This window comes from Scyliorhinus canicula, chromosome 13, assembly GCF_902713615.1.
Source record: "Scyliorhinus canicula chromosome 13, sScyCan1.1, whole genome shotgun sequence".
Lineage (NCBI taxonomy): Eukaryota > Metazoa > Chordata > Chondrichthyes > Carcharhiniformes > Scyliorhinidae > Scyliorhinus > Scyliorhinus canicula.
The window spans coordinates 140,854,186-140,868,846 of record NC_052158.1 but is presented as its reverse complement, the minus strand read 5'-3'; the positions used below and the strand labels follow the sequence as shown (position 1 = coordinate 140,868,846).

The 14,661-nt window shown below is 45.2% G+C and overlaps 1 protein-coding gene across 2 annotated transcripts in view; it reads left to right on the top strand.

Annotated features, from left to right (window-relative positions):
* The window catches only part of plod2 (procollagen-lysine, 2-oxoglutarate 5-dioxygenase 2), a 169,556-nt gene that overhangs the window by 62,166 nt on the left and 92,729 nt on the right, over positions 1–14,661 (top strand). For both annotated transcript variants that reach the window (XM_038815300.1, XM_038815301.1), the window contains exon 3: positions 241–377. In XM_038815300.1, the coding sequence (XP_038671228.1) occupies positions 241–377 (137 nt within the window). The remainder of the gene's footprint in view (positions 1–240; positions 378–14,661) is intronic.

Here is a 14,661-nt window from a genome sequence, read left to right as displayed (position 1 = left end):
ACGACAGCTGAATTGATTAATTGCCTATGTGGTGGGTGGGATTGGAAACTAACAGGAGGAGACCATCGCTCAAGATCTATGGGGATGGCTGGAAGTGGGTTTGGGTTGCTTAATCCTAATATTCTCCTCTTGTCTATCCATATGTCTGCCCACCCTGTTCCTGTGTAGAATATTTGCCTCCTCCTGTGATTGATTATGCTTTAAAAATATGTTTTGGACGTTATTTTCTCTTTTGTGCAGGTGCTTGGCACAGAGGAAGAGTGGCGTGGAGGAAATATACCTCACTCGATTGGCGGAGGACAGAAAGTGCGATTACTGAAGGACGAGATGCAAAATTATGCTGATCGCGATGATCTGGTTGTGTTGTTCACTGACAGGTACAATGTTTGAAACTTTTTCTGAAATGTTTTGATTGGCTGGAATCCATTGAATGCAGACAGTTAGCTCTGGTTGTTTTTGCATGTGGAATTACTTGCAGTTTTTACTGCCCTGACTGGCTGCCTGGAGCACATCTGAACTGTTGGGAATAATGTGGCAAATATTGAATTGCGTGTTCGATTTACACATCATCCGGCCAACAAAAGAATGAAATTTTCACCCTTTCTGTGTCGACAGGTTTCGACATCTTAAAATAATCTTGAAACTGATTCTCATTTTCATAACTATCTAGTTTTATTTTTCGGTAACTTTGAACAACACATTGGAAGTTTTTAATTTCTGAATGCTGGGTTTTTAGCATGTTAATTAACGTCTCTGTCTCCCATTTCCCCTGTGCTATTTTTTTGCAATTCTTCTGTGGACCAGTCCCAGATGTTGACTGTCTCTTTCCTGAGTACTGTCACCTTGAATGCTCACTTAGTATACGTAAACAGAGGCGGCATGGTGGCACAGTGGGTTAGCTCTGCAGCCTCACGGTGCTGAGGTCCCAGGTTCGATCCTGGCTCTGGGTTACTGTCTGTGTGGAGTTTGCACATTCTCCCTGTGTTTGAGTGGGTTTTGCCCCCACAACTCAAAGATGTGCAGGGTAGGTGGATTGGCCACGCTAAATTGCCCCTTAATTGGAAAAAATTAAATGGGTACACTAAATTTATAAAAAAAGAGTATATGCAAACAGTAAGTGTGCTTCCCTTGTAAACTGACGGGGAACTTTTCCTGAGAATCATTCAAAAAAATGAAGAAACTCTTTCTAGATTCAGAAGCTGTTGACAGCGTTGAGTTAACCTTTGACTTGTGGTGCTTTAGAGAATGAGCGTAAGAATTTGCCACAGTAGCTGAAATTGAGATTGTTTCAGAAGTTCAAAGAATAAGGTGGGAGGTGAGAAAATATCAAACAACGGTTGCTGTTCTCAATTTCTTTATTGTCCTGCAGTGTGATCTGTGTTTGTGGCCAATGCACTTTGAGAATGGAATGATCAAGCATCTTAATGTTAATTTCTGGCAGCTTCTAATAATCAATATATCTCCAAATTAATTGATACCATGTATAAATATGTATCACAGTAAGTCCCTGTTTTAAGTTGCCCCATTTTAAGTCATGCTGCTTTAACCTCACTCAGTCAATGTGGCCCATATTTCTGTTTCATATTGGAAGTTTTCTTTTAAAATAATTTTTGCGTTGGGTCTGACATGGGGCTGTGTGACCCGATTGATGTCATTCTCTTTTTCTTTTACATTTTTTTTCAAGGGTACCCAATAATTTTTTTCCAATTAAGGGGCAATTTAAATTGGCCAGTCCACCTAACCTGCGCATATTTGGGGCCTGGGGGTGAAACCCACGCAGACACGAGGAGAATGTGCAAACTCCACATGGACAGAGACCCAGGACCGCGATCGAACCTGAGTCCTCAGCGCCGTAGGCAGCAGTGCTAACCACTGTGACACCTGATTGATGGCATTCTCACTGCTGACCCTCCAATTCGCAGCCTCTCCCACTCTCAGGCCCTCCATCTCACTACTGACCCTACAGTTCACGGCCTCTCCCAGTCCCTGACCCTCTTAGTATACCTCCTGCATGACAAATCTGCTGCTCCAGCCTCTCATCGCTCATCTCCAGAGCTGTTGTTTAAAGTGAGAGTTTGGGAGAAGGAAGAAGTGAGTGAGAGAGGCGGGCAGTGGGAGGTTCAGTGCCAGCGAGGGTCCACAACACTGTCAGGGAGTGTTGGAAGCTGCGTGTCTGTAGGGTCAGCGGCAAAGGGGGAGGATCAGGGAGAGAATGTGTGGCGAACAGGTGGCTCAACAAACACAAACAGCAGTCAGTGGGAGGCAGATCGGAAATGTGCATATTCATTTTACATTTTTAGGTTTATTATATTTTATCTTTCAGTTTGCAGTATATAATGTTTTAACTTTTTTTTCCTGACGAGAAAGGTCCTAACCAGAGCTTTCACATTTGTTTTAATGGGAAAGTTGATTCATTTAGCCATTTAATTTAAAGTTGAACTTTTCAAGAACACAACTGTAACTTTAAGGGAGAACGTACTGTATTAGATCTGACATCCTCCTGGAAATCCTCAAGGCTAATTTTTCGCACAAACTCCTTCAAGGTCAACACCTTTAGGACATCCACGATGTCAACTCAAGCAGCCAGTATTTGCGCTGATCACTGGTTTTAGCACAACTGAGGAAAAACTATCCCAAGAAAATACAAAATGTATAAAAAGAGAGAAGTTGCTTGCAGTTGTACACTGTTCTCAAATTTTGACATCATTTAAATACATTTTAATATAAATCCCATGCATACGAGCTCCACTGGAGGATTTGTAGGCAAAGTCAGTACCTCTTGTGGTAAAGTGAGAGAACTCAAAAGGTTGCAGGCTTGATTTCCAATCTGCCAGAGTTATTTGATCGCAGCCAGGTACTGTTAAGGATGTACCAGTGGCCACATGCAAGAAAGGAGAATGATAAGCCATGATTCCAGTTCTGGAGTGCAATTCAGTGACCCACAATCTCCCCATTTCTCTTTGCTAGAAAGTATGTACATGTTGGCATCTAGTGAGAACAGGACCAGGTTTGGCTGTGGTTCATGCCATGGCCACATAACCCATGCAACCACACAACCCTTGTGAAGGGTTAATGTTCGAACCAGGTCAGTTGCTAGCCACCTGTGAAATGTTTCCACAGCAAGAGTAATACTGTATGTATTATACATAATATCAATAGGATATCAGTAATACCATACCTTCGGTTCACATACTGCTTGATTTGTAAGATGGGCTTTCTTGTTGGGCAATGGAATCAAAGGTGATTGGGGGGGGGGCGGTAGAAGGTGGAATTCGAAACACAAACCGATCAGCCATGATCTTATCGAATGGCGAAGCAGGTTCGAAGGGCTGAATGGCCTCCCTCTGTTCCTGTTACGTAGACTGGTATGTTCGATTCAGTTCATTAAATTTTGTCCTTCCAGCCTACTAACCTTTATATCAGATTCTCATTAAGGTCTTCTCTTATTTAGGTGAGCTTGCTGCCATGTCTTTAGTAAACGTTCTGCCGAAGTTAAGCTGTTGACCACCTTCTGCGAAAATAAATATTTCATTCATCACTGCCTCAGTTCACCCTTTACCCTGAACCTGGAGTCTTTTGTCTTGATGCTTCAGCACATCTGAAAATAATGTTCACATTTCCTTGATTAAATATCTCTGATGCCTCCTTAAGATCCTCTTATCTAATCATTCCTCATAGCTATGCCTTCTGGCCCCAGGGACCAGCCTCATATTGCTCTGTGCGGTACGAGCAAAGTGAATTAATGTAATAAAAAAAATGTAATTGTAATTTTTACACCTGGCATTAAATTAATTTTAAAAGTGTGATGCCTATAATGTCAAAAAAAAGTTTTCCAGTAATTTTCACAGGAGTTGGCCTTTATTGTCCTCCATTTTTCCGCTGATCTTTGCCAAAGTTACAGCAGGTGATTAAGCAACCCCTGCTGGAGTTTTACCCTGTTAATTTTCTGTTAATCAGTTCATTCTGGTCTGTCCATTATGAGCTGAAAGCCAGACAATAAAGGTCTGATTGATCTCTTCACAGAGTCAGATTAATTGGCTGCCCTGGAAATGTTCAAAGTACCACTTGCTCTTCAAATATGTCTTCAAATACAAGAGATATTTGACAGCTCCAATGAAATATAAACTCTTCAAGTGTACAAAAAGGAACTCCAGATGTACAAAATGTTCTTGTTAACAATTCAATTAAATGCAAGCTTGGTTACCGGTTCAGTTAAGCGAATGCTTAGGTCTGCTGGCAACGTCCAGGTTTTTCTCTTTACTTCAGAGAAATCAACTTGGTTCACTCCCTGCTTACGTGTCAGCACAGCGTTCCAAATCTGTCTTAATTATAATGTGCCACAGTATGTAAATACTGGATCCACAGCAGGAGAACCAGCTGTAATTTGGCACTAAGTTGTCTGTCAGAATCATTCACTCGCTCACCATTGCAGGGAAAGGCCATGAAAACGACTTTGAGAAATGTAAAATGCCACTCTGGTGTGCTCTTAAGGCATAATGGGTCAAAGCAGATGTAGCTGTATTTTGCTTTCACTCTGCTGTAACTGATGTGACGGTGTTTCTTCCTGGCACTGGTTTCAAAATGTGGGGCAGTATTGCGCTCTCTGATTTATCAAGGAGACATAGACACCTGAATCCAATTCCGTCCACAGATATCTTCCAGAAGAAGCAGTTGGGCACCTTGGCTGCTCTATTTCTCACCACCTGGTGTCCAACCTGAAGATAGTGTGGCTAATTTGTGAAACGTGCAGTGGTGCGAGCAGTAAAATCATCAGCAATCAGGATCTGGTCTCACATTGTACTGGACTGGATGGCTGAAATCCACACCATAGCGAATGTTCACCCAATAAACTTTTTGATTTGATTTATTATTGTCACATGTGTTGGTATACAGTGAAAGGTATTGTTTCTTGCATGCTGTACAAACAATACATACCGTACATAGGGAAGGAAGGAGAGACTGCAGAATATAATGATACAGTTATAGCAAGGTGTAGAGAAAAGATCAACTTAATACGAGGTAGGTCCATTCAAAAGTCTGATGACAGCAGCAAAGAAGCTCTTCTTGCGTCGGTTGATACGTGACCTCAAACTTTGGTATCTTTTTCCTGACAGAAGAAGGTGGAAGAGAGCATGTGAAAAAATGAAAATGAAATGAATGTCCAGAGTGTGTGGGGTCTTTAACTATGCTGGCTGCCTTTCCGAGGCAGTGGGAAATGTCGACAGAGTAGATGGATGGGAGGCTGGTTTGCGTGATGGATTGGGCTACATTCACGATCATTTGTAATTTCCTACGGTCTTGGGCAGAGCAGGATCCATACCAGGCTGTGATACAACCAGAAAGAATGCTTTCTATGGTGCATCTGTAGAAGTTGGTGAGTGTTGTAGGTGACATGCCAAATTTGCTTAGTCTTCTGAGAAAGTAGTCACTGGTGAGCTTTCTTAACTATAGTGTTGGCATGGGGGGATGGACACCTAAAACATTGAAGCTCTCGACCCTTTCTACTTCGTTCCCATTGATGTAGTCAGGGGCATGTTATCCACTATGCTCCCTGAAGTCGATGACAATCTCCTTCGTTTTGTTGACATTGAGGGAGAGATTATTGTTGTTACACCAGTTCACCAGATTCTCTATCTCATTCCTGTACTCTGTCTCATCATTGTTTGAAATCCGACCCACTACTGTGGTGTCATCAGTAAATTTGAAAATCGAGTTGGAGGGGAATTTAGCCACACAGTCATAGGTGTACAAAGAGTATAGTAGGGGGCTGAGGACACAGCCTTGTGGGACACCGGTGTTGAGGATGATCGTGGAGGAGGTGTTGTTGCCTATCCTTACTGATTGTGGCCTGTGGTTAGAAAGTTCAGGATCCAGTCACAGAAGGAGTCGTCGAGGCCAAGGCCACGGATTGTAGAGATGAGTTCCGTAGGAATGATGGTGTTGAAGGCTGAGCTGTAGTTGAAAAATAGGAGTCTGACATGGGTGTCTTTGTTATCTAGGTGTTCCAGGGTAGAGTGCAGGGCCATGGAGATGGCGTCTGCTGTGGACCTGTTGCAGCGGTAGGCGAACTATAGTGGATCAAGGCAATCTGGGAGGCTGGAGTTGATTCGTACCTGTGATGCGATTAAGGACATGATTTTGAAGACAGATGGATATTGACCTGTTTCCTGATTACTTGGCCCAGTTTTCTCTGTCAGTAGAAAAGCTGAGCACATGAACAATGTCCTCAATAACTAAAGTGTCTTTAATGCAGAGATAGATAGGTTCATGATTAATAAGGGGATCAGGGGTTATGGGGAGAAGGCAGGAGAATGGGGATAAGAAAAATACCATTCATGGTTGAATGGCGGAGTAGACTCGATGGGCAGAGTAGCTTAATTCTGCTCCTATTCTGCATTTATGTCTAATGGAACATGTCATAGTTTTGGTTCCATCCTCCAATTCTTATTTCTGCTCTTGATGAATGTTTGACCCCCCCTGTCCCGTGCAGTGTAATAACTGTATCCCCCCCCCCCCCCCCCCCCCCCCGCTGCCAAGTCAGGGCATCCGCCCCCCCCCCCCCCCCCCCCCCCCACAATACTTATGCCCTTCACCTGAGGAAGGAGCAGTGGTCCGAAAGCTAGTGATTTTAAACAAACCTGTTGGACTATAACCTGGTGTTGTAAGACTTCTTACTGTGCTCACCCCAATCCAACGCCGGCACCTCCATGTCATGGCTCCCAGTCATGACCACCAAGAAAGAATTTATAACCTTCCAGTGAAATACTCCATTCATACCACTACTCCTCTTACAGGCAACTTCATTCACCATCAGGTTGTCCCTCGCTGCACTGCACCATAATGTTGCTCAAGACTGCCCTTCTTGGGCATAGAGGCCTGTCCAACACTCTGCATCTATTGTTCACCTCCCTGCACTCATCAATCTTGTCTCAACCATAATGACTCTGCAGATGGTCGCCCAGTTCTCTCCCCCTCGCTTCTGCATTCTGGGATGTCCATTGCTGTCTTATTGGCTGCGGATATTCTGCACAGTACTATCCAGAAACACCTCATTCCCTCTGGTTTGGAGGGTGGAAAATGGCTTTTGAAGCAAAAGGGTCCCTTTTTCAATTATTCAGTTTTCTGATGCAGTGACAACCTGAGGATTCTTGATATGAAATTCCAGACATATCCAAAAAAAGGCTCCTTGCACTTGCAATCCTTTCCCTTACGGGAACAAGAGAGTGAAAGAAAAAGTCAGCCCAGTGGTTTCTTATCTGAGACTGAGCCCCACGCTGAGGCTGAATTCCACAGTCATCTGGCATCCTGCAGCTCAAATTTCAAAATAACATGCGTGAAGTGTCGCTGGGAATTGGCCAAGTACGTTATCAATCAGAAGCAAAGTAAAGAAAGAGAAAATGCTGGAAACGTTAGGTTTCTGTGCTCCTACCCCCTTTCCATTGCAATTACATTGTTCTTCCGCCCAGCTCCTGTCACTCCCTGAAGCATGTGGCTCAGACAGGGAGAAAATAAGCAACGTGTGAGTGTGTGTGTGCGCGTAACTTAATGTCTGCTGAGATTGCCAAAGAAAAAGAGTTTGCTGAATCGTAAATACCCTGAGGCAGTTTTGGAAGTTTGTCGATGCAGCAGAATTCCAGAACAATGGGGAGACAGCATTTTTTAAATGAAACTTTGACTAACCCTTTCTCCTTTGTGTGACCTGTTTTCTTACGCATACTGCACCAGTTGGATTCCTGAGGACCAGGAAACTTAAATGTCCCGGTAACTCGGGTCAATGAAAATACCCTCCACCCTGCCTCAACGGCTGGTTTATTTTTGTTGTGTAATTCTTTCCTCTGAAGGTACTGACACAGGAATAGAGTTCATTTAATGCCAGCGATCTTGACCGACTGCTGCTTCTCCTGACTTTTATATGATGGTGAATTTTTTTAAATATATTTTTTTTAAATATGTGGGCACCGCTGACTCGGCCAGCATTTTATTTCCTATCCCTTAACAGCCCTTGTGAAGATGTCAGTGAGCTGTTGTCTTGAACTGCTGCAATCGATGTGGTGTAGGTACACCCACAGTGCTGTTAGAAAAGGCTGCAGTGGAGGAACAGCAATATATTCCCTAGTCAGGACGGTGAGTGTCTTGGAGGGGAATTTCCAGGTGGTGGTGTGTTCCCACGCATTTGCTCCCCTTGTCCTTCTAGGTGGTAGAGGTCACTGGTTTTGAAGATGCTGCCAAAGGAGCCTTGATATGTTGTTGCAGTGCATCTTGTTGCAAGAGGTTACGGTAGCACAGTGGTTAGCACAATTGCTTCACAGCTCCAGGGTCCCAGGTTTGATTCCCGGCTTGGGTCACTGACTGTGCGGAGTCTGCACGTTCTCTCTGTGTCTGCGTGGGTTTCCTCCAGGTGCTCCGGTTTCCTCCCACAGTCCAAAGATGTGCAGGTTAGGTGGATTGGCCATGATCAATTGCCCTTGGGTGAGGTGGGGTTACTGGTTTATGGGGATAGGCTGGAGATATGGGCTTAAGTGGGGTGCTCTTTCCAAGAGCCGGTGCAGACTCGATGGGCCGAATGGCCTCCTTCTGCACTGTAAATTCTATGATTATTTTGTAGATGGTACACACTGCTGCCACTGTGGTGAAGGGAGCGAATGTTTATTGTGGAGGATGCGAGCTGCTTTGTCCTCTATGTTGTTGAGCTGCTTGAGTGTTGTTGGAGCTGCACTCCTCCAGGCAAGTTGACTTGTGCCTTGCAGAAGACAGAATGGCTTTGGGGAGTGAGAAGGTGAGTTACTCACCACAGAATTCCCAGCCCCTATCCTGTCAATGGTGACCCCCCCAGGCTGTTGATATTTGGGAATTCCACAATGCTAATACGATTCATTGTTGAGATGAGATGTTTAGATTCTCTCTTATTGGAGATGGTCATTGTCTGGCACTTGTTGGTGCGAATGTTACTTGCCACTTACCAGCCCAAACCTGGATATTGTCCCGATCTCGCTCCATTTGGACACTGGCCACTTGAGCAGTCGCAAGTGGACCTGAATATTGTATGATCATGAGCAAACATCCCCACTTCTGGCCTTATGATGGAGTGAAGGTCATTGATGAAGCAGCTGAAGATTTTTAGTGTGCAGGAGATACCTGGGCAATGTTTCACATTGCCGGGGGGATTCCAATGTCCTGGCTGTACTGCAAGAGCTTGGCTAAGGGCCCTTTTGTGCTATCGTTGTGATGTTGTCAGAGCTCATAGCGATTGCAATATTCAGTTTCTTCAGCCATTTCTTGATCTCCTGTAGAATAAATCTAATTGGCTAAAGACTGGCATCTGCGATGCTGGAGATCTCGGGTGGAGGCGGCAATGCATTATCCACTTTGCACTCACTTTTTTTGCGAATATTTCAGCTAGGACTTTTGGACTGATGTGCTGAGGTCGCCCATCATGGAGTATTGGAATGTTTGTGGAGCCTTATCCTCCAGTTAGATTTTTAATTGTTTCTGACTGGATGTGGCAGGTCTGCAGAGCTTAGATCTGACCCCGGTAGTTATCTTAGCCCTGTCAGTTGCTAGCTGTTTCTGCTATTTGGCATGCAAGTAGTAGTCTTGTGTTGTAGCGTCACCACATTAATATCTCTTTTTTATGTATTGTTTGGTGTTGCTCCTGGCATGCCCTCCTGTATTCACCATTGAACCAGTGTTGATCCCCCTGCTTATTGGTAATGATAGAGTGCGGGATATGTGGGGCCATGAGGTTACAGATTGTGGTCGTATATAAGTCATCTGTGGCTCACGTCACTCACGAATGCCCAGTTTTGAGTTACTAGATGTGTTTGAAATCTATTTAGCATGGTGGTATGCCACACAACACGATGGAGTGTGACCTCGGGGTGAAGGCAGGACTTGATCCACAAGGACTGTGCGGTCCAACCAATACTGTCATGGACAGATGCATCAGTGACCTGTAGATTGGTGAGGTCCAGGGCAAGTAGGCTCTTCTCTCTTGGCGGTTCACTCACCACCTGCCCCAGACCCAGCCCAGCAGTTATCTTCTCTAGGATTTAGCTAACTCGGTCAATGTGGTGTTTCTGAGTAATTCTTGGTGATGGACGCTAGGAAGTAGGATTTTTCGAGTTGACAGCAGACTCGTCATTTGCTTGGAGGAGGGGAGGGGGAGAAACACAGTTGACACAGATTTTGTCTCGTTTGATGTTGACACGTAAATTACAACATTTAACAAACATTTAGTTGAGCATTTGAAACGCCATAGTATACAAGGCTACGAACCAAATGCTGGAAGATGGGATTGGAGTAGATTGATGTTTGCTGGCTGGCACAGGTACAATGAGCTGAAGGGCCTCAATCTGTGATATAGAACTCCATGACTACCCTAGGATATTTAAGGAAGTAGCTGCAGAGATAGGACAAAACAAACAAAGAACAAAGAAAATTACAGCACAGGAACAGGCCCTTCGGCCCTCCCAGCCTGCGCCGATCCAGATCCTTTATCTAAACCTGCTGCCTATTTTCCAAGGTCTACTTCTCTCTGTTCCCCACCTGTTCATATATCTGTCTAGATGCATCTTAAATGATGCTATCGTGCCCGCCTCTACCACCTCCGCTGGCAAAGCGTTCCAGGCACCCACCACCCTCTGTGTAAAAAACTTCCCACGCATATCTCCCTTAAACTTTCCCCCTCGCACCTTGAAATCGTGATCCCTTGTAATTGACACCCCCACTCTTGGAAAAAGCTTGTTGCTATCCACCCTGTCCATACCTCTCATAATTTTGTAGACCTCAATCAGGTCTCCCCTCAACCTCCATCTTTCCACTGAAAAAAATCCTAATCTACTCAACCTTTCTTCATAGCTAGCACTCTCCATACCAGGCAACATCCTGGTGAACCTCCTCTGCACCCTCTCTAAAGCATCCACATCCTTCTGGTAATGTGGCGACCAGAACTGCACGCAGTATTCAAATGTGGCCTAACCAAAGTCCTATACAACTGTAACATGACCTGCCGACTCTTGTACTCAATACCCCGTCCAATGAAGGCAAGCATGCTGTATGCCTTCTTGACCACTCTATCAACCTGCGTTGCCACCTTCAGGGTACAATGGACCTGAACTCCCAGATCTCTCTGTACATCAATTTTCCCCAGGACTCTTCCATTGACCATATTGTCTGTTCTTGAATTGGATCTTCCAAAATGCATCACCTCGCATTTGCCTGGATTGAACTCCATCTGCCATTTCTCTGCCCAAATCTCCAATCTATCTATATTTTGCTGTATTCTCTGACAGTCCTCCTCGCTATCTACAACTTCACCAATCTTAGTATCATCTGCAAACTTGCTCATCAGACCACTTATACCTTCGTCTAGATCATTTATGTACATCACAAACAACAGTGGTCCGAGCACGGATCCCTGTGGAACACCACTAGTCACCTTTCTCCATTTTGAGACACTCCCTTCCACCACTACTCTCTTTCTCCTGTTGCCCAGCCAGTTCTTTATCCATCTAGCTAGTCCACCCTGAACCCCATCACTTTTTCCATCAACCTGCCATGGGAAACTTTATCAAATGCTTTACTGAAGTCCGTGTATATGACATCTACAGCCCTTCCCCCATCAATTAACTTTGTCACTTCCTCAAAGAATTCTATTGGGTTTGTAAGACATGACCTTCCCTACACAAAACCATGCTGCTTATCACTGATAAGTCTATTTTCTTCCAAATGTGAATAGATCCTATCCCTCAGTATCTTCTCCAACAGTTTGCCTACCACTGACATCAAGCTCACAGGTCTATACTTCCTTGGATTATCCCTGCTACCCTTCTTAAACAAAGGGACAACATTAGCAAATCTCCAGTCCTCCGGGACCTCACCCGTGCTCTACAATGCTGCAAAGATATCTGTTAAGGCCCCAGCTATTTTGTCCCTCGCTTCCCTCAGTAACCTGGGATAGATCCCATCCGGTCGTGGGGACTTGTCCACCTTAATGCCTTTTAGAATACCCAAAATGTCCCCCTTCCTTATGCCGACATGACCTAGAGTATTTAAACATCCATCCCTAGCCTCAACATCCGTCATGTCCCTCTCCTTGGTGAATACCGACGGCACCGGTTAGGTGGATTGGCCATGCTAAATTGCCCGTAGTGTCCTAAAAAGTAAGGTTGGGGGGGGGGGGGGGGGGGGGGGGGGGTGTTGGGTTACGGGTATAGGGTGGATACGTGGGTTTGAGTAGGGTGATCATTGCTCGGCCCAACATCGAGGGCCGAAGGGCCTGTTCTGTGCTGTACTGTTCTATGTTCTATGATGGCGCAGTAGTTCACACTGCTGCCTCACAGTGCCAGGGATCCAGGTTCAATTCCAGCCTTGGGTGACTGTGTGGAGTTTTTAATGTTCACCCCATGGCTGCATGGGTTTCCCCCGGGAACTCCAGTTTCCTCCCATATTCCAAATATGTGCTGGTTAGGTGCATTGGCGAAGCAATATTGCTCCTTGGTGTATAAAAAATAGGTGGGGACGCCAGGGTGGGGGCCTAGCTAGGCTGCTGTTTCGGACAGTCGGTGCAGACTTGATGGGCCGAATGACCTTCTGCACTGTTGGAATTCCACGATTCTATGTTCTTTCCACCAGAAGGTAGTGATGAGGCGTGGGACCTTTGTTCAACTTCCATCCCCACCCAATAGCTTATCCTTTCCCCTCTTCACCCTCTACTCTATATGACACCAGATTTGCCCTGACCCCTTGGAGCACTATTACAATTATATGCCAAATTGTTACATTGTCAGGGTGTCCAAAAATACTTCACAGTTGCCGAATTAACTTTTGAAATGTAGTAACTACTGTATTGTAATGCACGTAAAAAGGCAGCAAATGTACATATGCTATGTGTAAGAAACAGCGACTGAGCACATCAGAAAAAGTCTACTTTCTTTTCCGAAGCAAGCCACTGAATCTTGTACAATCATTAAAGCAGGCAAATGGAGTCTTGATTTAATGTCTCATCCAGTGAACGGATCACTGAAAATACAGACTCTCTCGGTCTAGCCTTGGAAGTATCCAGAGAAACTATTGCCTAAGTTGTTTTGGGACTTTAGTATACAGTAACATAAAAGAAAAATACTGTGGATGCTGGAGAAATGAAATAAAAACAGTGTTGGAAAATCTCAGCAGCTCTGGCAGCATCTGTGGAGAGAGAGATAGAGAGAGAGTTAGAGAGGGGGAGAGAGAGATAAAGTTAACATTTTGAGCCCAATATGATTCTTCTTTGGGACTCCATGTTTTTGTCTGAAGAAGGGTCATATTGGGCTCAATGCTTTAACATGCAATCTCTGACTGAAGTACCACCTCAGTTTAGCTGGATTAAGTTGTGACTTTTAGATACATGCACAGTACAAACTGCAGCTGAACAAGCAGATAAGTTTGAATCTTGTCTTTGCACGCCTAGAAAATGCTGTTTACTGGAGTGGTGCTGCAGCTGCAGAAAGATCAGCCCGGGCTTGTTTCCTACCCCGCGTCAGTGACATGGTTTGGCTCCACTTTCTGGCTGGGTGTAGTGCTGGAAAGTGAATAGGTCAATAGGAGCACAGCTACCGAGCTGAGAAGTCTGTAACCATGGTGTTGGAACCTTTGGGGCAAATCCAGCAGCGGCGATCAGAATACATTGGAACTCAAAGGAAGTTAGGATGCCCCTGCCCCCACCCAGGGTCCCTACAGCCCCTGTTGCTTACTGCGGTCCTTCCACAAGTTCTACCAGCAAGTTTCTGATATCTGATATTTGGACTACTTGTTGGGGCATTATGTTGTTTTCTTCTTTCTTTCTCTTGTTTTTCAGAATGAGACTCTTTCCAAATCCTACTTGGCTTAGCTGTCCGCCCCAGACTGGTCAATGGACAAGCTGTCTTCTCCTTGACTTCCGCTAATGCTACTGATTGTTGCGAAACTGCTTGGCTTGAGCTGTATTAAGGCAACCTAGGCAAGGCCCAATGCCTTTCCTTCAGTCTCTGAGGCAGGACGAAAATGCTTTGCATCTGCTTTGTGGCTTGCAGCACATAAAACGCAATCATAGACTGTAGCAGACTCTTGATTGTGAAAGTCAAGGTGGAAACATGAAGCAGCTGGGATCCCTGTGTTGTCAGTGAGCAAATGTTCAGTAACTCTCAGGGCAGCACGGTAGCACAAGTGATTAGCACTGTGGCTTCACAGCGCCAGGTTCCCAGGGTTCGATTCCCTTCTGGGTCACTGTCTGTGCGGAGTCTGCACATTGTCCCCGTGTCTGCGTGGGTTTCCTCTGGGTGTTCCGGTTTCCTCCCACTGTCCAAAGACGTGCCGGTTAGGTGGATTGGCCATGCTAAATTGCCCTTGGTGTCCAAAAAAAGGTTAGGAGGGGTTATTGGGTTACGGGGATAGGGTGGAAGTGAGAGCTTAAGTGGGCCGGTGCAGACACGATGTGCCGAATGGCCTCCTTCTGTACTGTATGTTCTATGTTCTATGTGGGGCAGCAGGGTAGCATGGTGGTTAGCATAAATGCTTCACAGCTCCAGGGTCCCAGGTTTGATTCCCGGCTGGGTCACTGTCTGTGTGGAGTCTGCACGTCCTCCCCCTGTGTGCGTGGGTTTCCTCCGGGTGCTCCGGTTTCCTCCCACAGTCCAAAGATGTGCG